Raw genomic sequence first — 20,928 nt, forward strand, 5'->3', positions numbered from 1 at the left:
CGGGAGGGATCGCGCGTGAGGATGCGGTGGCGCGTGGGTACGGCGCGCGGGCGTACGTCACGAGCGAGGCGCGGCGCGGATACGCGGGCGCGGCGATGTTCGTCCGCGACGGGTTTCAATCGACGATGCGAACGATCGAGGCGACGGCGCTGTCGAAGTACGCGTTGAGTGATGGGGAAAAAGAGGTTTTGACGCGGTTCGATCTCGAGGGACGGGTGCTGACGTTGGAGACGGATGGATGTTTCGTCGTCTCGGCGTACGTCCCGAACTCAGGCGCGGAGCTCAAGCGTTTGCGAGAGCGAACGGAGACGTGGGAGCGCGCGATGCGAGCGCATTTGTGCGAGCTAAAGAAGGCAAAGCCGGTGATTTATTGCGGCGATCTCAACGTCGCGCACGAGGAGATCGATCTGTGGGGGCGGCACAAGGAGAACGCCAAATCCGCCGGGTTCACGCCCGAGGAGCGCTCCGCGATGTCAACGCTTCTCTCCGAGTGCGAACTGGTGGACAGTTTCCGGCACAAACATCCCGATAAACGTGCGTACACGTACTGGTCCTACCGCGGTCGCGCGCGCGAGCTCGATCGCGGATGGAGACTCGATTACGTTCTCGTCGACCGCCGGCTCGCCGATTCCATCGTCGACGCTGAAATCTACCCCGACGTCACCGGAAGCGATCACTGCCCCGTGAGCGTCACCGTGGCGCTGTAAATTATTTCATGTGTAGCACTCGAACGTTCAATCGACGCCCATCGCGCGCCGATCGCCCGCCTTTTGTTCCGCTCGCTCGAACCGAGCCGAAACCGCGCGTGAGCCACACACGCTCGCGCGCCGTCGTCGCGCGCGCGATGTCCCCGAGGGACGTCGCGGTCGACGACCGTCGCGACGTCCCCGACGCGTCCGCGTCTCGACCGACGCGCGGTGTGCGCGACAAGGCGTCGATGAAAGATTTCACAGAACAACGGTCCTCGAACACTGTCTCGCGGAAATCGCGCTCGACGACGCACCGCGACGCCGTCGAACGGGCGGAACGCGCGATGGAACTCGTCATCCGTCGCGTGCGCGAGTTGGAGCGCATGAGTGTGCGAAACGTGCGAGCGAAGGGCGGGAGCGGGAGAGTCGCGACGTCCGCCAGCGGCGCGGAGAGCGCGAGCGGACGAAAGGAAGGAAAGAACGCGAGTCGCTTGAGGATTGGGGACGACGGGGAGTTCCCAACGCTAGGGGTGAACGCGCGGAGGAATCTGACGAGCGCGCTGGAGGGGACGGAGGGGCCGAGACGATTGGCGCCGACGGCGGTCGCGGAGCCTTCGAGCGGCGCGCGGAGGATCGCGCCGACGGTGGTTTCGCGACCGATGAGCGGGAGAGAGGCGAGTGGGACGAGTACAGGGTTCGTAGGATCCGCGTTCGGGGCGCCGTTGGCGCGAACGCGGTCGAAGAACGTCGGGTCGACGTCGCCGACGAGTGGCGCGAGGAAGGAATTGGAGCGCTTGTACGTCGCCGAATCGAGCGCCGAGGACGTCGAGCCAATCGAGCTCGATCCAACGCTAGCGAATTTGGCAAATTCACACGCGGAGGCACTTCGCGCCGGGTACCCGCTCGATCAGTCCAGCGCGCTCGCGCGTTTGTTTCAGCTACTGAGCGCGCCGTCAGAGTTAGAGGTGGAGACCGAAACGAACGGAGACGCGCGAGGGCCCGTCTTGCGCACGGGAAGAGAGGCGCATGCGTACGCGTGCGCGGTCTTATCACTCGTCCCTTCGTTGGCGTTAGCGCTCGGTGAGCGCGCGCTGGAGGCTTTGGCTGAATCACGCGTGTTGGCGTCGCACGCGCCGGCGCTGCACGCCAAAATCGTTCGAGAGTTCCGATCCATTCGCGTGGCCTCGGGAGAGACCGAGAGGGCGTATCAGTTGGACGGCTGGTCGAGGGGTACTTTGCACGGGTTTGATTTGCTCGACGCTTTGGCCAAGGCGAGCGAGCGCAGCTCCGGGGGGCGCGCGGGTGCGCGTGGACGCGTGATACCGCTCGCCGAGCGACAGGCTATCGAACACAATCGCGAACGCACGCGGGACGCGTTCTACGCACTCTTACGAGCGTCCGCGAGTAGAACGGGAGGATTAGGGCAAGACGCCGCGATAGGTAGCAAGTCGCGCGCGCTTGTCGCGAGCACACATCCGGCGAACATGCGTTGGCTTGCGGATTTGTTCGTTGCGCGCCTGTCGCAGAGCAGCGCTGTAGGAGAGGTAGACGAGGAGTTAGGAAAGAGCATAAAACCCGAACGATTATCGCGGCTTCACGAACGAATAGTCGGACCGAGCAGTGCCGCGTCACAGCAAGGAGAGAGAGGCTCAAACGTACCGCCACGAGTGGATGGAAGAGGACCGGGACGTGGACGGGGAGGACGTGGAGGGCGCGGAGGTAACGTCCAAGGCGTACCACACACCAGCCATGGTTTCGGGGACCTCTCAGCGTGGCCGTCGTTCGCCTGCATGTTTCCACCGGCGCAGCAGCCGTTCGTGCGATTTATCGAGACCACGGACTCACACAAGTTCTGCGTCGCTTTGAAACGCTCTCTCATCGAGGCCTTGCACGCGATAGACCCGAATTCGTCCCCGCGCAGCGATCAGACGACGAATTCTTCGGGCGTCGGTCAAACGGAGCGCATGTTAGCCGCGCAAGCCATTGGTTCATTTTTGGGTATGCTAACTTTCGGAATCGCCTCATCATCTACGGGCACGACTTTGGAAGGGATCGATCTCGTTGAGACGCTCCACCGCGCGACCAGACGTGGTGAGCTCGTGTTGAGCGCTCCTTGGGTATTAGCTTTCTTAAGATTCTTAATGTGGGATGTGGACTCGCTGGAGATACAGCAGTACGCAGCGGCACTGACGGAACTGCGCGCCATCGCAGCATCGCCCGGTTTGGATCCCTCGGTAACAAACACCGACTTCAACGTCTCTCGCATGTGTTTGCGGGCGATCCTCGCGAATGGTCTCTCGGTGAGTGCACCGATCACTACGGCGCAGGCGGCGAGTTGGGTCGCGAACAACGTGATGGCTCTGCCTCCTCCGCCTTTGGCAGCGATGGAATCGCTTCCGACGACAAGTAAGGAGGACGTGCAGAGCTGCGGTGATCCGCTGAGGACGCAGGTTTGGGGCATGGAGTGGGTTCCATCCGCGTCGGCAAACGCGAGTGCCACCGCGAACACGCAGGAAGTGCCTGGATCGCCGAGTGATGCGGACGCAAGGAGCGAGACAAACATCGCGCCAGACTTAAGTCGAATGGGAGTGGATGGTCGCTACGTCGAGACGGTGTGTCCCATCATAGAGCAGGCTGTGCGAACGATGAAGCAGCGACTTGCGATCGCGCACGCCTTAGCCGAAGAGTCGGAGCAAGTCGAACATGCGGAGACAAATTTGATGGAGACTCCGTCAGCGCCCTCGGCGCCAGTAAATGCGCCGAGAAGAGTTCTCGCCCAGCCTCAAAGATTAGAGCCCACTTCGGTCACCAAAGCGGCGCAACTTCGAATTTTCGGCAGTGAGACTGTGCTTGATCAGAAAAATACTGTTTCGCCCACCTTTGGCGTCGCTTCACCGGTGGCGGAGAGCACGCTCGCGTCGATGCCGTCGATGGAAATGAAGTCATCAGCCACAGAAATCAAGCACGCGCTGCAGCGCGCCTTCTTGCAAAATGTTCCGGGGCTGAGGCGTCTCGTCGATTTTGCCGTCGATGCAGCCACGTTAGCGGCGGTGGATGACGCCACAGCGGCGGTCACGGCGAAGGCGGTGTCGAGCGCGCAGATGACGGTGAGTTCCGCAGCGATGCAGGCAGCTACGAAATACGCGGATACAGCGAAGAGAAACGGTACGACGTTCGTTTCCCACGCCGGCGCCGTGATTGAAGAAGCTTGGACACCCGAATTCGAGCGCGCTGTTGAGAGATCGGCCATGGCGGCGACTAGAGAAGTGATCTCATCCGTCGAGCGCGCGGCGTCGGAGGATGCGGGCGCTCGCGCCGCTGCCGCGGTTGCGGCACTGGCAGGTGCGAGTACGGGCACGGAGTCAGACCGCTCTACCGCGTCGACGAGTGCCGCGTGTGGCGTCGCAGCTGACGCCGCGGCTTTTGCGGCGGCGGCGCGTGTTCGCAGCAATTTGCCGTTTGAGCTGCACGCGCGCATCGCGACGGATGCCCGCCGGTTGCTCAAGTCTGCGCTTAACGACGCAAAAGAAGCCATGGACGCTCAAGAGTGCGATGCTCCGGTAAATGGGACGAAGCAATCAGCGCGCGAAGCGGAGTACGCGAGTATTGCCGCGTCTGCGATCGCTTCGGCGCTCTCGTCGGCGTCGAAGTGGCCCGCCGGCACGCTCCTCGCCGAGTGCGCTTCACTCAAATCGCTCGCCGAGCGCAAGGTAGACGCCCTTACCCTCGCGCGCGGGATTGAGAACGTCGTTGAGAGCGTAAAAAAGGTGCTCGAACAAGATGCCAAGTTCAGTCGCGTCCAGTTGAGCAGGAAGAAGCCCTCGGCGCATGTCGACAAGCATGTCCCAGATTCAAGACCAGGGGAAAAGCTCGCGGCGCTGCTCTCGCGATTCGCGAGATCTTTCGTCAAGATCTTATTGGCAGCACCTCAAAACGCGCTGTGGAAGACGACCAAGGCGAAATCGGCCGAGGAAGGCTGGGGCATCTCTCGCGATGAAGTGTGCGAAGGTGTCACATCGACGTTTGTCGCCACGTTTATCGCCGCCGAGCCGGCGTTGAGCCTCGTCGAGGCTCTCGCTCCACCGGATGCCCCGGGACCGTGGAAACGCGTGTACGACGAAATTTTCGCAGCCGAGCTTTGGCTTCCCGCGTTACGAGAGTTCCCAGCGAGTCCGTTCGCCCAGCATCGAATCGAGCTCGTCTTCGCCGACGCATTGGCCAAGCTCCCAAAACGCGCTGCACTGCGTGAGAGCTTTCTCCGATTGATTGACGAAGCGGGTAAGCGCGTTGGCATACTCGGACATGCGTTAGCGCTGCGATCTGCCATCCGTTTCTGCGCCGTCGTCGCCGAGACTTCGACGCATGAAAATGTCGCCGACTCGAGCGCGCTTCGCTCCTTTGCGAGCGACCTCATCGACCGATGTCGAGACGCCAGGGAACCGCGACTCGCCAGGCGCGCCGAGACGGCTCAAAAGGCTCTTACTCGCGGTCTCATAGGGGCCAACATGAAATCCATCGCCGATCCGATCGAATGATGCCTCGCCGCGCCGGTAGGTTGTATTAGGTGAGTTGTAAGCGTAACCGAACGAAACAGAAGTCGGCACACGTCGCCGCACGCCATGTCCGCAGCGACCGCGAATTCCATCGCGTACTCCGCCCGAACGCGATCGCGCTCGATCGATCGCGCTCGATCGCGCTCGATCGCGCGAGCGTTGACAAAGCTCGACCCTCCTGCGTCAGACTTGGAAGGCTTTGACAAAGAAATTCGCTTCGAATGGATCGGACACACCGCCGCGTTCGACGCAAGGACGGGAGAGGCGGAGGTTCTGCCTTCTTACGTCGTTCCACCCGCGTTTGCGGAGTGGGGAGTCGAGCTCACGGATTGGCAATCGCAGTGCAGCACGGCGGTGAGCGGGCGGGCGCTGTACGCGAAGGATGCGCGGTTCGTCCCTGTGGTCGGATGCGAAGCGGACGCGAGCACGGTGTACGATGCGGAGGTCGATTTAATCAGTGTTGATTCTATGGCGATCGAGGAGGGGTGTTACAGCGCGCATTACGTCGACTCAAAGGGGCACGAGACGGTGACGCACTGCGTGACGACGGCGCCCGGGACGACCGAGCCGAGAATGCGAGTGCGGGCGAAACATCGAGCTGATGGATTAGGGACGGTGAGAATATGGAGAGAGGCTTTAGACGACGAGTTCACCGACGGAGGCGTCTTGGCATCGTCGTGCGGTGGGAACAGCGCGGTGGCGAAATTCGCCGAAGGCGCGAGAGACGCGTTCGATGTCGCGCGACGCGTCGACCCCTCCTACGACATCCCGTCCGATGCTGTGGCGTTACCCGCGGGCATATGGTTCCGCGTCGTCGTCAACGAGGACGGTTCGTACGACAGCGAGCTCGGATACGCCCACGAGGAGTCCAAACAACACCTCGTGAGCGCCCGCGCGCGCGCCGGAGCCGACGAGTCATCCGTCGACGTCTCCTTCCATCGCTCGCGCACCGCTTGATCACGCTCGAATTGTATCGCATTAAACTTCGCGATAATGCACTCCCATTCGTTCGCCGTTCAAAAATGCATGGAGTCGCGCGATTCGTCCCGCCGTCTGGGCTCGCGTCGTCGCGCCCGCGGCTTCCAAATCATCGACGTCATCACTCCGCGACGCCGCGCTCGAGCACGATGTTCGCCCGAACGACCCAACCGCTCGCGTCACCGACGTCGAGGACGCGCAAAAACACGCGTCGGTCGACGAAAATCGACGCGCTGTTCAAGAAGAAGGCGCCGCCGCCGCCGCCGCCGCCGCCGCCAAAGAAATCTTTCTTTAGCTTTGGCGCTAAAAAATCTGAACCTCCGCCGCCGCCGCCGCCGCCGACGCGGGCGACGATGGGATTCGGATTCGGACGAAAGGCGCGAAGCGAGAGCACCGCCGCGCCGGTCCGGGACGTGGAGTACGTGCGCGAGGAATCGAAATCGGAGGCGTACGCGCGGATTCGTAAAGCCAGAGAACGCTCGCGCAAGGAATTCGAGGCGAAGGAGCGAGGCGGGGTGTCGTACGCGTTATTCTCCGTCGCTCGAGCGTTAGATTTTCAAGAGGATATTGAAAGTGATCGTGGGTTGCTGAACGCGGCGAGGAGGATGCGGAACGGGGATAAGATGTCCACCGAGCAATACGGCGCGTTGCGAAGAAAGGTTGGCGGGACGAAAGGCGGCTTCTTCGGCGAGAACGTTGACGTCGTGGGTGCGTACACGGATAAAGGATACGTAGATAAGGATGACGTCGGAACCGATATCGTAGGGGCGCCGTTCTTGGCGGCGGTCTTACTCGGCGTGCTCGGCACCACGATTTGGGTCGCGGTTCAGGTTCCGTGAATAGTCGCGTAACGCTCGTGTGATTCTGATTCGTTAATCCAAGCCGTCGAGATCCCTATACGCGATCTCGCTGAGGTTTCCGCGCGCGTCTAATTCGTCAACTAACGCGTCTTTAACGTCGTCCTCGACGCGTGCCTCTGGAAAGGCACCTATGGAAGCGTCGTGCGCCAGTCGCGGCGGCGGACGTCTCGTCGACACCGTCATCGCTCCGGACGCGCGCTCCATCTTCGACAGTACCAGCGGCATCGTCTCCGCCCTGCGAAGCGTCAACGCCAACTTTGTGACGTCGTCATCGATCAAATCCATCTCCGCGCCATCGTCGCGTTCGATCATCGCCGTCGTCGCGTCTCTCGGCGCGTCCTCCGGGTACGTCAAATATTTAGGCGTCTCGTACGTCAACCCCAATCGATCCATCTCACGTATTCTCTTCACCACCGCCGGCGCCGTGAGATCACACACGTCATCCCCCCGATCGATCACGCAGTACGCTCGCGCGAGCGACGCCTCGACGCCCTCGATCGCGCGTCTCACCTCCGCGTCCCGCGAATCCTTCACCTTTTGTCCGTGATGTCTACTGCTCGACGTCGTCGCGAACTCCTGTCTCGTTCGAGCGCGCGCCGCGGTCAGTCCATGCGCCTCGTCCTCGTCCTCGCTCGCGCGTCCACGCGTCGCGACGCACGCGCACGCACGTCGTACTCCAGGTCCAACATCGCGCGCGCACCACCGAGCGTTACGATGCGTTACGACCGTGGACGCCCGTCGTCGCGCCTCGCCGTCGACCCGACGTCCGCGCGCGACGGCCACGGGCGACGCGCGAGGACGCGCGCGAGGGCACCGCGTCGACGCGTCGCGAGCGTCGACGCGCGCGCGTCCGTCGTCGCGTCCGTCGTCGCGCGGACGCGTCGCTCGGGCGTCGCGTCGAGTGTCACCCACGTACCCCACACGGGCGTCACGCCCACACAGTACACGACTTTTACCAATACACCAACCACCGCGTGTACGATATACGACCCAAACCACGCCGACGCCTATATACCCCACACGGGCGTCACGCCCACACAGTATACGACTCACACCGATACACTGACCCGAACTACACTATATACACACGCGCGTCCGACCCACCCCATCGGACCGTCCGAACGCGAAATAATCGGCCTCACGCCCACACAGTACGACGCCCATGCGCGCCCTCGTCGTCACGCTCGAGCACGACGCGTCGACGTCCTTCTCGGGCAACGGCGTCCTCGCCCGCGCCCTCGTGCGCGCGCTCGCGACGCGCGGCGTCGACGTCTTCGTCCTGTGCGCCACCCCGCGCGCGAACGACGAGGCGGACGCGGACGATGGGACGGATGGACGAGTGATTCGAATACCCGTCCCGATGGCGCGATGGCATCGATTGGATCGACGCTCGGCGCACGACGCGTTCGCGCGTGGATGCGCGGACGCGCGCGTGGTCGAGCGCGTGCGGGCGTTCGCGTGTGACGTCGCGTTTGCGGTGGATTTCACGTCCGTGAGGGCGGTGGAGGCGATTGGATTGCGGGCGGGGACGAGGGTGTGTTTTTGCCCGTTTCGCGTCTTCGCGCGTCTGGACGGATCGGAAGGCGACGCGCACGCCGTGTACGAGCGCGCGGCGGTGGCGGGGACGTGGATGACGATCGCGTTGTCGCGATCGGACGCGATGTTTGTGATGGAACGGTTGGGGGGAAGGGGACGGACGCGATGGACGCACCCGCCGCTGCGACGGGACGCGGCGCGAGAGGCGATGAGAGACGACGGGACGCGGCGGGCGCGGCGGTACGTCTCGTGCGTGGTGCGACCGAGTGAGGAGAAGAAACCGCATCGATTCGTGGCGATGTGTGAGGAGCTCGCGAGGCGAGGGGTGTTTGACGCGAAAGATGGAGGTGCGCCGCTCGCGCCGCTCATGTGCATAAACGCCGAGGTGAAGAGTGACTACGCGAGAGATTTGCGGAGGCGATTCGAGGCGTGCTCGCCGAACGCGCGCGTGGTGGATGAATTTCTCGGAACGCGGGCTCTGGGAGACGTGTTCGAGGAGACCTTGCTCAACGTCCATCCGCCGTCGTACGATTCGTTCGGGATGACGATTATCGAGGCGGCGGCGTTCGGCGCGCCGACAGTCATGCACAACGGGGGAGATGTCGGGGCGAGAGATTTACTCAGCGCTGATTCCGACGTATCGTGCTTCGATATGAACATGGAGGCGTCCGCGAGCGAGCAGGCGGACGTGATAGAGACGATTATTAATGATCCCGAAAGGATTCATAAAGTCGCGCAGAACGCGCGGTTACGCGCGCTGAAATGGGACGAGGACGCGTTCGGCGAGGCTATTCTAGACATCATTAGAGAAAATTAGCGAACTAGGTTATGATCATATCGCATGCGACAAAAATAACGCACTCACCAACCGTCTTCCGCGGAAACGGCGCGGAGGCCGGCGAGGCCGTCCGTGTGCACAAAGGATTTCGCCGTCGGCGACGACGCAAAGTCCTCGATGAGTGTTGAATGTTGCGTCTTCGCGCGCTCGAGCGTCGCGCGCACCGTTCTGCGAATCACGTCATTCGCGTCGTCTGCGAATGGGAACAGTTCCCGCAGATGCGCGGCCGCTTCGGTGGACGTACCCATGTGTTCCAACGTCTCGCGCAGCGCTTCGCACGCGCGCTCGCGCTCATGCTCAAACGTCGACGTTGAGAGATCGTCCATATACTTCCTCGCGAATTGATCGACATGCGCTCGCGCGTTATCTGGATCCGCCGCGTACACGGCTCGCCGCAACACGCCCATCGCGCGCGCTATCTCGTCGCTGTGAAGGGACAGCGTACAAAAAATCTTCATCGCGTCGCTGACGCGCGATGCGTGCGAGAGCCATTGAATGAGTATATCGCCGTCCTTCGCGTCACGAGACGTACTCGCGACTCGCGAGAGGCACGACACGACCATCCCTCGAATCTCCGCCACCGCGGCACCGGGTCTCCAACGGAGCCACGAGAGGAGATTATCCAACACAGGGGCGAGCAAAGAACTCTGCAAAGAATTCTGGCCGCGTCTGAATCGTCCGTCCACGCCAATGTACGCCGCGAACGCGCGCACGTGACACTTCACCGCCAAGCACGCGTGTACAGATCCATCAAAATTGGCTGGATCGATTCGTTCTTCGAACGCACGCAGAATTCGCTCGCTGAGGCAATCGCCGCGAACGCGCACGTAAAATCTGATCAAAGCCCGCTCGTACCTGCGCCACTCGCTCGCGTCGCCGTACGCGTTGATACTCTCTTCGAAATGCGACTCCACGTGCGTGAGCGATTGATCGGTCTCTGTATTGTCGATGAAATAAGACGCTTCATCGGCGGAATCTTCGTCGAGATTTCGACTTGATTCATCGTTCAATATTTCGATCGCCTTGAGGCGCGCTCGACATCGCCGCGATACGTCGTCGAAACGGTTTCTCGTCAGCTCCAACAGCGCGGCGACGATCTCGGCGCAGCTTGCACTCAGAGTGAGGTCACCACATTTTAACAGCGCGTCAGCGATGTGTGCCGCCAAGGAGGGATCCATCGATCGATCTGGTCGGTCAAGTTCTGCCGAGACGAACGCCTCGGCAATTTCAAGGTACGACTCACCTCGGCTCGTCGATTCCACGCCCGTCATCGTCGGCTCGATCCACGTATAGCGCGACTCCGGGGCGTACGTGAGCAAACTTTCGACAATACGATGAATATCCACGACCTTTGCGTTCGCGGGCCCGCTTGCCATGGCGTCCACGATGTCTCGCGTGAACTCCGCGCACAAAGCGCCGACGTGTTCAATCGCCAACGCTATTGCGCGCAGAGAGATCTCGAACGCGCGCTTGTCTTCTCGAAACGTCGGATTTCTGGTCAAGCATACGAAAACATCTTTTAAGGTGTAACACACCACCGTTCGACACCCCTCACCCATCATCTTCGTCGCGTGCGCGTCGTTGACGACTTTCAAAAAGCTCAGTAAATCATCATCAATCGAAGCGCCAACAAGCAACGCACACAGTGATGCCCCATCCTCTTCTCGCACCGTGTACGTCCCGTCCTCTATTCGGGCGATGAACGATTCAGAGATACTCTCACACACCGCGCGCACGACGTCGGGCTTGACGTCCAAGCTCGATCGAAGCATGTCGTTCGCGTACGCCTCGGGCACGAGCGATCGATGTCCGCCGATGACCAGCGCCGTCGCCAATCCCCCGCACGCCCGCACCGCCGCCGAGCGCACGATCCCTCGTCGATGTCTCGCGCACGTCGATCGTATGGTCCAAAACATCTCTTCGCACGGCCTCAACACATCTTCATTCCGAACGAGGTGCCTCGCGACGTCGCGCGTGAGCATCGCCCGGCACGTTTCCAACGCCGTGATCGCGTTTCCCGCCTCTTCATCTCTCGCGAACGGCTCTAACGCCATCAGCGCCGTCTTGAGCTCCGTGATCGTTCGCACGCGTTTCGATGTCGTGCACAGAGCCGTGCACACCGCTTTACGCGTCGTTTCGTCTTTTTCAATCCTCGCGCGTCGCTCACAGAGCCCGAGCGCCCAGTCAACGTCTCGCGCGTCCGTCGAGTTGACCGACGTCGATTCCACTCGTTCGAACATCTCGTTCGCGCGTCTCACAAACTCGAACGCGAGACGGCGAACCTTAGCGCTCGCGTGGTCCACTGTGCGCGACGTCACGCGTCGAGCGACGTCGAGGAGTCGGTCGACTGAAAGTTGTTCAGCTGCAAAAGTGTCGGTTCGTATCTCGAGTTCCTTCGTGACCTCCTCCAGGGCGGACGCGATCGTGGGGACGATCGCGGACGCCTCGAGTAGACGACATGCTTCGTCTAATGGCTCGCGATGACGCGTCGCGGACATCGGATCGGACGTCGAGCGGGCGTCGAGGTGTGACGACGCTGTCGCCGCGGTTCTAAAAAATAGCTACGTCCTCTAATGCTTCGTCTCCACGCGCGCAACGGCGCGCAGGAGCGCGGCGGACTTCAATTCGATCTCTCTCCACTCTTCTTCGGGATCGGACAAGATTGTGATCGCGCCACCGGCGCCGATCCACCGGTCGTCGCCTCGCGCGACGACGCTTCGAATGACGATGTTCAGGTCAAACGCGCTCGAGAAGGAAAAGAAACCAATGGATCCGCTGTACACCATCCTCGGTCCCGTTTCCAGAGCGTCGATGATCTCCATCGTGCGAATCTTCGGCGCTCCGGTCATGCTTCCACCGGGATAGGTCGACCGCACGACGTCCATCTGGCTCACGTCCGAGCGGCGTCGCGACCGTACCGTGCTCACGAGTTGATGCACCGTGGCGTATGACTCGATCTTCATCAACCCTGGAACCTCCACCGACCCGACGTCGCTCACGCGCGCGAGGTCATTTCGAAGTAAATCGACTATCATCAAATTTTCGGCGCGATCTTTCGCGTTGTTCTCGAGCCAGGTGGCGGCGGCGCGATCGGCGTCGCCGCCGAGCGGATGCGCCCGCGCCGTCGTGCCCTTGATCGGCTTGGCCTCGAGCGCGCCGTCTTGGGTGTGTCTCAAGAAGCGCTCGGGGGAGCAGCACAGCACCGTGAGCGGGGGTGAATTTTCGTCAATCGTGAACGATAAGTAAGAGGCGTACGGCGCGGCGTTGCTTCGTCGAAGTTCGGAGTAAAGCTCGCGAAGCGCGTCGGCTCGATCCCCGGGCGTCGATCGCGATCGATGCAACATATTTGTCAGACACACCTCGTACGTGTCTCCGTTCACGATCGCCTCTTGGCTCGCCTCTATGTCAGAAATGTATTCATCTCTCGTTCGTCGCCACGAGAATCCCGTCTTCTCGAGGAGTTCCGCGGAGGAAGCGCTCGCAAATGCATCGCTCATTGCACGAACAGAAGTTGGCTCGAGCGACTCGATCGAGCTTTTCTTCAACACGATCCACGCCTCGGCATCGAGTCGCTCTCCTTCGCCATCGCTCTCGTCATAGAGACCAACAATATACGCATCACCGGTGAGATGATCAAAAGCGATGAATCTATCGGTGAGAAACATCGCCGCGTCCGGGAGCGGCGAATCTTTCGTCGGCGGGAGTGAATCGCACTCGTCGCGCATCTCGTACCCGAGATATCCCACGAATCCACCGTGTAGATCGAACGGAAGCGCCGAGGCGTCGGCTTTGGAAACATCACGTCGACGAAGCTCGTCGTCGAGCCACTGAACGAACCCACGCTCGAGCGTCGACGTCGTCTTCGTGCCGCTCGCGTCCTCGATTGTTAGCGTCCCGGGCGCGCGCCTGGCGCACGATACGCCTCCAACGCGCCATCGAACCTTCTCATCTCCCGCGGTGTGATCTCTGCACTCGGGTGCGTGTGCGAGTTTAAACGTAGCCCGTCGCCACATCTTACCACCGCGACCACCCATGAAACTGAATCGTCCCTTTGACTCGTCCGCGGTGTCCAGCCAAAAGCAATCCGTTCCGTCGTCTCCGCCGAACACGGACCAGAACACGTCCTCGGATGAAACCCCACGCTCGCGCACGTTCACGACATCGTGAACCAGTCGTACCGTCGACGTGGTTACCGGCACCGCTCGCATCGCACCCTCATCCGAGACGTCCGCGTCGCCGAGCGCGCGCGGTACGCCGAGCGCCGCGTTCCCGAACCCAGCGTTTTCGCACGCGCGCAAAAAATTCCTAATCATAACCTCCCCGAACGCCGTGCACACGCTCTCCGGATGGAATTGCACCCCAAACCGCGGGAGTTCGACGTGTTCGATCGCCATCACCGTACCGTCGTCCTCCGCCCACGCGCGTTCGACAAACTCCGCGCCGCACGCCGTCGTCGCCAACGAATGATACCGCGTCACCACGAACCCATTTTCGCCACCGCTCGGCACGCCATCGAATAAAATACACTTAAAATCATGTTTCACGCCCACCACTCTCCCGTGCGCCGGCCCTTTTGGATTCTTGACGCACGTTCCGCCGCTCCGCGCGACGAGCGCCTGGTGTCCCAAACACACCCCCAAAATCGCCCACTCGCACCCCTTCCCATCTCCATTTTCACCCCCCAAGAGCTCGACCGAGACGCCTAAGTCTTCATCCTTGGTCGGCGTCCCCGGTCCGGGCCCGATCACCACCCTCGAGAACGCGCGCGCGTTCCGCAGCGCCTCGACGCCGGCGAAGTCATCATTCTTCACCACTATCGGCGCCACGCCCTCGACGCCGGCGATGACGTGCGCGAGCACGTCGACGTACGAGTCGTAGTTATCGATCAGCAGCGTTCGCGGCATCGTAGCGCGGCCGCGTCGTCGTCTGCGGGCCGGCGCCGCTGCCTCGCCGTGTCGTGGATGCATCTTGATCTATCGTACATCACAATACTACAATATATACGTATATAATAATACATATACCTATCAATATATTCCGAGACGCTGCGCCGGCGCGACGCGCGCGGCGGCACGTCGAGACGCCCGCGAGATCGACCTCGGACGAACGCGCGCGCGGTCGACTCCTCGAGTATTTCCTTCGCGCGATTCCACGTCGCGCGCGAGCGAGCGCGCGCGCGACGTCGTCGCACGCGGACGATCTCCCTCGAGGTTCATCCGGAGACCGCGGACGCGGTGTGAAAGCGTCGACGATGTCCGGGAGCGACGCCAAGGGGGGATCCACCGTCGGGTCGCGAGAAAAGCTGAGCTGGATTATTTTGTATTCCCTGGCCTCGAGCTCGATGCTGGTGATCAATAAACTCGCGGTGTCGAGCAACGGGTTGCCGACGGTGGTGAGCGGGGCGCAGCTCGCGACGTCGGCGGCCGTCGTGGTGGGATTGGAGATGTTCGGAGCGGGCGTCCTCGGACCTTTCGAACGGAAGAGGGTGGGACCGTTCATGTTGTACACGACGTTGTTTGCGTTGGGATTGTTTGCGAACATGAAGGCTTTGATGTTGACCAACGTGGGCGCGGTGATCGCGGCGCGGTGCTGTCTGCCGATAATCGTCTGCATAATCGAGTGGGCGTTCATGGGACGGATGCTCCCCGGGGCACGTTCGGCCTTAAGTCTGAGTGGTGTCGTGTTCGCGGCTGGTTTGTACATCACGAACGATACCGGAGTGGACGTTCAGGGTGGAGCTGGGATGTTTTGGCTCCTGACGTGGTGGCTCTTGCTCGCGGTACAGATGACGTACGGAAAGCACCTGACAGATAACATCAAGATGTCGCAGTGGGAGCGGGTGTTTTACACCAATGCCATGGCGGTACCGCCGACGATCGTGCTGTATTACTCAACCGGGGAGAACAACATGGAGTTTAAGAACGGCGACGGGGCGACTTTTTATTTACTCCTGAGTTGCGTCGTCGGCGTCGCCATCTCGTACAGCGGGTGGAGGTGTCGATCCGTCATCACGGCGACGACATTCACGCTCGTGGGTGTGGTGAATAAGATGGCCACCATCGCCTTCACCATCATCGTGTGGCCGAAGGATTTCTCGGTGATAAAGACGCTCGCCCTATTCGCGTGCGTCGGTTTCGGGTTGCTCTATCAAGACGCGCCGATGCGAAAGTAATCACGTGCGAGCGCCACTTTCGCGCGAACTAGAACCGAGTCATGATGTCGTACAGAGAATGAGCATCACCTAGGCTTAGATCGCATCGCTTGAGGAGAGATTGTAGTTGCAGATGATTCTTATTTTTGCAAGGCTCGCGCGGGAACATCCACGCGTCGCTCGAACACAAAGTCAAATCAGCCACGGCGTCTAGCTACCTTTCGTTGACGCCCTGAGGTGAGTGGAAAATCACGGAAAATAGAAACAAAATCATTCATCATCTTCCTCCTCGGCGCCCCCGGTAGCTTGCGAGTCGTTCATGTCGCTGGTCCACAGAGTCAAGTTGTCGCGTAAGAGCTGCATGATGAGGGTGCTGTCCTTGTAAGACTCCTCGCCGAGAGTGTCGAGTTCACTGATCGCTTCATCGAACGCTTTCTTCGCCATTTGGCACGCGCGTTCCGGCGCGTTCAGGATCTCGTAGTAGAAGACGGAGAAGTTGAGCGCCAAGCCGAGTCGAATCGGGTGCGTAGACTGCAGCTCCGCCTCGGCGGTTTGCTCGGCGCTCTTGTACGCCAAGAGAGTCTCCTCGGCCGCTTCCTTGCGTTCCGCCCCTCCCTTGAACTCGGCCAAGTAGCGCCAGTAGTCGCCCTTCATCTTCTTGTAAAACACCTTGGACTCGCCCGCCGAACACCGGTCCTCCAGGTGGTTCTTGAGCAGATCCAGAATTCTCGTGCAGATGGACGTGAGCTCCTTCTCGACGTTCGCCTTATAAGAAGCGATCAACTTGCACTTATCGCTATCCTTACCGTGCTTCGCCTCCTCCTTGGTCTCGATCGAGCTCACGATGCGCCACGACGCGCGACGCGCGCCGATGACGTTCTTGAACGCCACGCTCAGCAAGTTGCGCTCCTCCACGCTCAGCTCTTCTTCGCCCGACTTGAGCGTCACCTCGCTCATGCAATCCATCATCTCTTCATACCTGGTTCATCGCGCGCACGACGTGATCCATCCGTCAGTCCATCGTTCGCGTCGTCGCGTCGATCGCCCGCGCCCGTCGCCGCCGCGTCCGCGCCCCGACCCCACCCCCCGGCCGAACCCGATCCCACCGAAACCCGCGCGCGTGGACGAACACATCCACGACGTATACCCTGACCCATCCGCGCGTCCACCGACCCATCCGCGCGTGGCCACGACCGCGCGATCTCGCGATCGATTCGCGCGCGATCCCTCAGCCCCCTCCTTCGCGACCGCACGCACCGCTCCGCCTGCTCCGCGAGCTTCGCCTTGTACACGAGATCCTCGCGCGATAACGCGCGCGCGTCGTCGTCGCCGTCGCCGGACATCGCGCGTGCGTGCGCGGCACTGCGCGCGCGGCGCGCGACGCGATCGGTCGACGCCGACGTGATCGACGACACCCTCGCGGTTGGGTTTGATACCGTTATGTGCATCGATATACGCCATGGGCCACTCGGCCCGGTCGCGATTGACGATGTGCGTAGCCCGCGGTTGGGTTTGATACCGTTATGTGCATCGATATACGCCATGGGCCACTCGGCCCGGTCGCGATCGACGACGTGACACCCTTGTGGTTGGGTTTGATGGCGCTATGTGCATCGATATACGCCACGGGCCACTCGGCCCGGTCGCGATCGACGATGTGCGTATCACGCGGTTGGGTTTGATACCACTATGTGCATCAATATACGTACGACGACGTCGCGCCGGGCCTCCGTCGCGTGAATCCTCACGCGATTATTCCATCCCCACGGCGCGCGCGCCCGCGAACGACGCGCGTCGGTAGACGACGACGCGCGCGCGATGTCGACCCCGATCGCCGACGCGCCGCGCGCGATCGAGGGAGGACGGATCGGGGAGCTCGCGTACGCGGGGGCGACGGATTACGCGCGCGTGGGACGCGGGAAGACGAATCCCGACGGACACCGTCCGGATCTCACCGAACCGCACGCGTACGAGGCGCTGCGGGACGTGCGGTTCGTCGCCCTGGGGGGGGGGGCGGCGGCGACGCACTGCGCGGCGATCGATTCGGAGGGGCGATTGTGGACGTGGGGACGAAACGAGCGCGGACAGCTGGGACACGGCGATCGGACGACGCGCGGCGCGCCGACGGAGGTGCGAGCGCTGCGGGAACTCGATGTGAAGTGCGTGTCGGTGGCGTGTGGGAAATCGCACACCGCGGTGGTGTGCTCGAACGGGGACGTGTACGGGTTCGGGTCGAATAAGCAAGGGCAGATCGGATGCGGGACGATGAAAAAAGTTATGAAGAAGGGGGACGCGGAGGACGATAAGTTGACCCCGGTGAAGGCTTTGGTGGCGAACGGCGCGTCGGTGTCTTGCGGTGGAGAGTTCACGGCGGTTTTGACCAGAGACGGGGAGGTTTTCACGTACGGTTTGCCGCAATACGGACAGCTCGGGCACGGGACGGATCACGAGTACAACACGAGCGCGAGCTCGATTAAGATTGTGTACGAGCCGCAACCGCACCCGAAACGGGTCGTCGCGAACGGGTTCGGGGAGAGGAAGATCGTCAAGCTGTCGTGCGGCGTGAATCACGTCGCGTGCTTCGACGACGCCGGGAAGATTTGGACGTGGGGATTCGGCGGGTACGGAAGACTCGGTCATCGCGTGCAAAAAGATGAATTCGCGCCGAAAATGGTGGAAATCCAGGGCGGTGATCGTAATCTGTGCCCAGCGGACGCCGTCATCGGCGCCGGATCGACGTCGACGTTCGTCTCCGCTCTGCAAGGACAGCTGTACGCGTTCGGTAAGATTAAGACCACTGGGGACAACCTGATGTATCCGACGCCGTTCATGGATCTCCAAGGATGGGTCTTGCGTGACTTCTCCGCCGGGAACGTCACGTTCGCCGCGTGCGCGGAGAAGTCCGCGGTGACGTGGGGTGGGGGCCAATACGGTGAGCTCGGATACGGGCCGAAAGGGAAGAAATCGAGCGCGAACCCAGACTTGGTGCCGTCGCTCGAGGGCAAGAGGACGTACGCCGTCGCGTGCGGCGTCGGATACACCCTTTTCTTGGTCGATAAGGAAGACGCAAAGGATCTTCCGAGGTTTACTCCGGCACCGGACGATGAACCGGGGAAGAAGGTAAAAGCAGCGCCGGCGAAGGGCCCGGTGGCAAAGAAACAAAAGAAATAATAACGTCACTACTAATACGCGTTGGATCGTGGGATAGCACATGTGTAAATAAATATTTCATGAATCTCGGAGCCAATTTTCCGCTACGTCATACCTCGCTCGCCGCAAGATTAAGAGAGGCCCAGAACATTGCCGGATTCGGCGTCCACTGCAATTTCGTAGTACGCCGGACGCGTTGGGAGACCCGGAATCGTCGGGAACGCGCCAACAAGCGGGACCAGGAAGCCCGCGCCCGCGCTCAAACGAACGTCACCGATGGGAAGCGTGAAGCCACTCGGCGCGCCCTTGAGGTTTTGGTCGTGGGAGAAGGAGTACTGCGTCTTCGCCATGCAAATGGGCAAGTCACCAAAGCCTTGCTTGGTGTAGAGGGCAATCTTCTCTTGCGCCTTTTCAGACAACTCAATGCCGGACGCCTTGTAGATGTTCTTCGCGACGGCTTCGATCTTACTCGCGATGTCAAGATTAGTGTCGTACCCAAACTTGAAGTCCTTGCAGTCCTCGTTCTTCTCGCACGCCGCCTTCACCGCGTTGGCGAGCTCAACGGCGCCGGCGCCACCCTTCGCGTGGTGGGTGCACAGCACCGCATCTTCGGCGCCGGCGGCGATGGAGAGCTCACGAATAACCTCGTGCTCGGCCGGAGTATCAGTCGGGAACGCGTTGATCGCGACGACGACCGGGATGCCGAAAGCCTTGGTGTTTTCAATGTGACGCACCAAGTTGCACATGCCGTCGCGCACCATGTCGACGTTTTCATTCGTGTACGAGTGATCCAACGGCTTACCCGCGGTCACTGGCGGACCACCGCCGTGGCACTTCAGCGCTCGAACAGTGGCGACGATGACGGCACAGTTCGGCTTCAAGCCCGATTTGCGGCACTTCAAGTTGACAAACTTCTCGAGGCCGATGTCGGCGCCGAAACCGGCTTCGGTGACGACGAAACCGCCCTTACCCACCATGGACAGACCGATCTGGTCGGCGATGATGGACGAGTTACCGCTCGCAATGTTCGCGAACGGACCGGCGTGCACGAGTACAGGGGTCGCTTCGAGGGTTTGCATGAGCGTCGGCTTGATGGCGTCCTTCATGAGCGCCATGACGGCGCCCGTGACGCCCAAGTCGTCACACGTCACCGGCCCACCCTGACGATCGGGACCGACAACCATGGCTCCGAGACGGTGTTCCATGTCCGCGAGCGACGTCGTCATGGCCAACACGGCCATGATCTCGGACGCGACGGTGATGTCGAAACCCGTCTTTCGCGTCTTTCCCTTCTCCGTCGGGGACTCGCCGACGGTGATCTCGCGCAAGAAGCGATCATTCATGTCCACGACGCGTCTCCACGTGATGCGCTCGCGATCGATATCCAAGCGAACGAACTTGGAGCGCTCTTCCTCGGTCAAATCGTCCGGGTTGGTCTTGTCGATGCCGAGCCTTTTGAGGCGCTTGAACATGATGGCGGAGAACGCGCTCGATCCGTCCTTCTTCTTCGGAATCAAGCGTTTCCACAGCGCTTCGTCGCTTTGAGTTTCCTCATGGAAAACCCGAGCGTCGATCGCCGCCGCGACGAGGTTCGTCGCGACACCGATGGCGTGAATGTCACCCGTCAAGTGCAGGTTCATCTCCTCCATCGGAATCACTTGCGAGTATCCTCCCCCCGCGGCGCCACCCTTGATCCCGAACGTCGGTCCCATCGACGGCTGACGAATGCACGCGACCGCACGCGCGTTCGTGTGCGCCTGCAGCGCCTGAACGAGTCCGATCGTCGTCGTGGACTTACCCTCTCCGAGCGGCGTCGGCGTGATGCCCGCCGTGACGACGTAATACCCGTGTCCAGCCGTCGCATCGCACGTCGGCCCCCTCCCACCCGCCCCCGCGCGCGCGCCCAGACTCATGCTCAACTTTTCGCTCAGTTTCGCCTTGTACCGTCCGTACAACTCGTAATCATCCTCGGATAATCCCAGCATCGTCTCCGCCACCGTCTTAATCCCGAGCGGCGTCGCCGCGCTCGCGATCTCGATATCGCTCGGCGTCGGCGTCGTCGTCTCCCGCAATCGATATCTCCCGAAATCGAACCCCTCGTCCGCCATCTCGTTCGCCCCCGACGCGCTCGAGCGCTCGTCGCTCTCCACCACCGCGCTCGAGCGCGCGCCTC

The 20,928-nt window shown here is 61.4% G+C and overlaps 12 protein-coding genes across 12 annotated transcripts; 7 read left to right on the plus strand and 5 right to left on the minus strand.

The window, feature by feature from the left end:
* OT_ostta18g00830 (Exodeoxyribonuclease III xth) lies at positions 1 to 707 on the plus strand (the record flags this gene model as incomplete). The annotated part of the gene is made up of 1 exon (XM_022983101.1): positions 1 to 707. A coding segment is annotated over one exon (707 nt), but the record flags the coding sequence as incomplete, so codon positions are not given.
* A 137-nt stretch (positions 708 to 844) lies between these two features.
* Positions 845 to 5,224, plus strand: OT_ostta18g00840 (unnamed product; the record flags this gene model as incomplete). Its single annotated transcript, XM_022983107.1, has 1 exon — positions 845 to 5,224. One exon carries the CDS (start codon positions 845 to 847, stop codon positions 5,222 to 5,224), a length of 4,380 nt encoding a protein of 1,459 aa, XP_022840541.1.
* Positions 5,225 to 5,308: 84 nt separating this feature from the next.
* On the plus strand, positions 5,309 to 6,199 carry OT_ostta18g00850 (unnamed product; the record flags this gene model as incomplete). The annotated part of the gene is made up of 1 exon (XM_003084081.1): positions 5,309 to 6,199. One exon carries the CDS (start codon positions 5,309 to 5,311, stop codon positions 6,197 to 6,199), a length of 891 nt encoding a protein of 296 aa, XP_003084129.1.
* Positions 6,200 to 6,264: 65 nt separating this feature from the next.
* Positions 6,265 to 7,059, plus strand: OT_ostta18g00860 (unnamed product; the record flags this gene model as incomplete). The annotated part of the gene is made up of 1 exon (XM_003084082.2): positions 6,265 to 7,059. The coding sequence occupies one exon, from the start codon at positions 6,265 to 6,267 to the stop codon at positions 7,057 to 7,059; it is 795 nt and encodes a 264-aa protein (XP_003084130.2).
* A 33-nt stretch (positions 7,060 to 7,092) lies between these two features.
* OT_ostta18g00870 (unnamed product) lies at positions 7,093 to 7,769 on the minus strand (the record flags this gene model as incomplete). The annotated part of the gene is made up of 2 exons (XM_022983118.1): positions 7,093 to 7,656; positions 7,749 to 7,769. 2 exons carry the CDS (start codon positions 7,767 to 7,769, stop codon positions 7,093 to 7,095), a joined length of 585 nt encoding a protein of 194 aa, XP_022840542.1.
* A 473-nt stretch (positions 7,770 to 8,242) lies between these two features.
* Positions 8,243 to 9,433, plus strand: OT_ostta18g00880 (Glycosyl transferase, family 1; the record flags this gene model as incomplete). Its single annotated transcript, XM_022983122.1, has 1 exon — positions 8,243 to 9,433. One exon carries the CDS (start codon positions 8,243 to 8,245, stop codon positions 9,431 to 9,433), a length of 1,191 nt encoding a protein of 396 aa, XP_022840543.1.
* A 44-nt stretch (positions 9,434 to 9,477) lies between these two features.
* Positions 9,478 to 11,952, minus strand: OT_ostta18g00890 (Armadillo-type fold; the record flags this gene model as incomplete). The annotated part of the gene is made up of 1 exon (XM_003084085.2): positions 9,478 to 11,952. The coding sequence occupies one exon, from the start codon at positions 11,950 to 11,952 to the stop codon at positions 9,478 to 9,480; it is 2,475 nt and encodes an 824-aa protein (XP_003084133.2).
* Positions 11,953 to 12,024: 72 nt separating this feature from the next.
* Positions 12,025 to 14,358, minus strand: OT_ostta18g00900 (Glutamine amidotransferase; the record flags this gene model as incomplete). The annotated part of the gene is made up of 1 exon (XM_022983130.1): positions 12,025 to 14,358. One exon carries the CDS (start codon positions 14,356 to 14,358, stop codon positions 12,025 to 12,027), a length of 2,334 nt encoding a protein of 777 aa, XP_022840544.1.
* Positions 14,359 to 14,705: 347 nt separating this feature from the next.
* Positions 14,706 to 15,626, plus strand: OT_ostta18g00910 (UAA transporter; the record flags this gene model as incomplete). Its single annotated transcript, XM_022983136.1, has 1 exon — positions 14,706 to 15,626. One exon carries the CDS (start codon positions 14,706 to 14,708, stop codon positions 15,624 to 15,626), a length of 921 nt encoding a protein of 306 aa, XP_022840545.1.
* A 249-nt stretch (positions 15,627 to 15,875) lies between these two features.
* On the minus strand, positions 15,876 to 16,948 carry OT_ostta18g00920 (14-3-3 protein, conserved site; the record flags this gene model as incomplete). Its single annotated transcript, XM_022983141.1, has 2 exons — positions 15,876 to 16,584; positions 16,863 to 16,948. 2 exons carry the CDS (start codon positions 16,946 to 16,948, stop codon positions 15,876 to 15,878), a joined length of 795 nt encoding a protein of 264 aa, XP_022840546.1.
* Positions 16,949 to 17,423: 475 nt separating this feature from the next.
* OT_ostta18g00930 (Regulator of chromosome condensation, RCC1) lies at positions 17,424 to 18,776 on the plus strand (the record flags this gene model as incomplete). Its single annotated transcript, XM_003084088.2, has 1 exon — positions 17,424 to 18,776. The coding sequence occupies one exon, from the start codon at positions 17,424 to 17,426 to the stop codon at positions 18,774 to 18,776; it is 1,353 nt and encodes a 450-aa protein (XP_003084136.2).
* A 110-nt stretch (positions 18,777 to 18,886) lies between these two features.
* Positions 18,887 to 20,863, minus strand: OT_ostta18g00940 (Formate-tetrahydrofolate ligase, FTHFS; the record flags this gene model as incomplete). The annotated part of the gene is made up of 1 exon (XM_022983155.1): positions 18,887 to 20,863. One exon carries the CDS (start codon positions 20,861 to 20,863, stop codon positions 18,887 to 18,889), a length of 1,977 nt encoding a protein of 658 aa, XP_022840547.1.
* Between the last annotated feature and the right edge of the window lie 65 nt (positions 20,864 to 20,928).

This window comes from Ostreococcus tauri, assembly GCF_000214015.3.
Source record: "Ostreococcus tauri WGS project CAID00000000 data, contig chromosome 18, whole genome shotgun sequence".
Lineage (NCBI taxonomy): Eukaryota > Viridiplantae > Chlorophyta > Mamiellophyceae > Mamiellales > Bathycoccaceae > Ostreococcus > Ostreococcus tauri.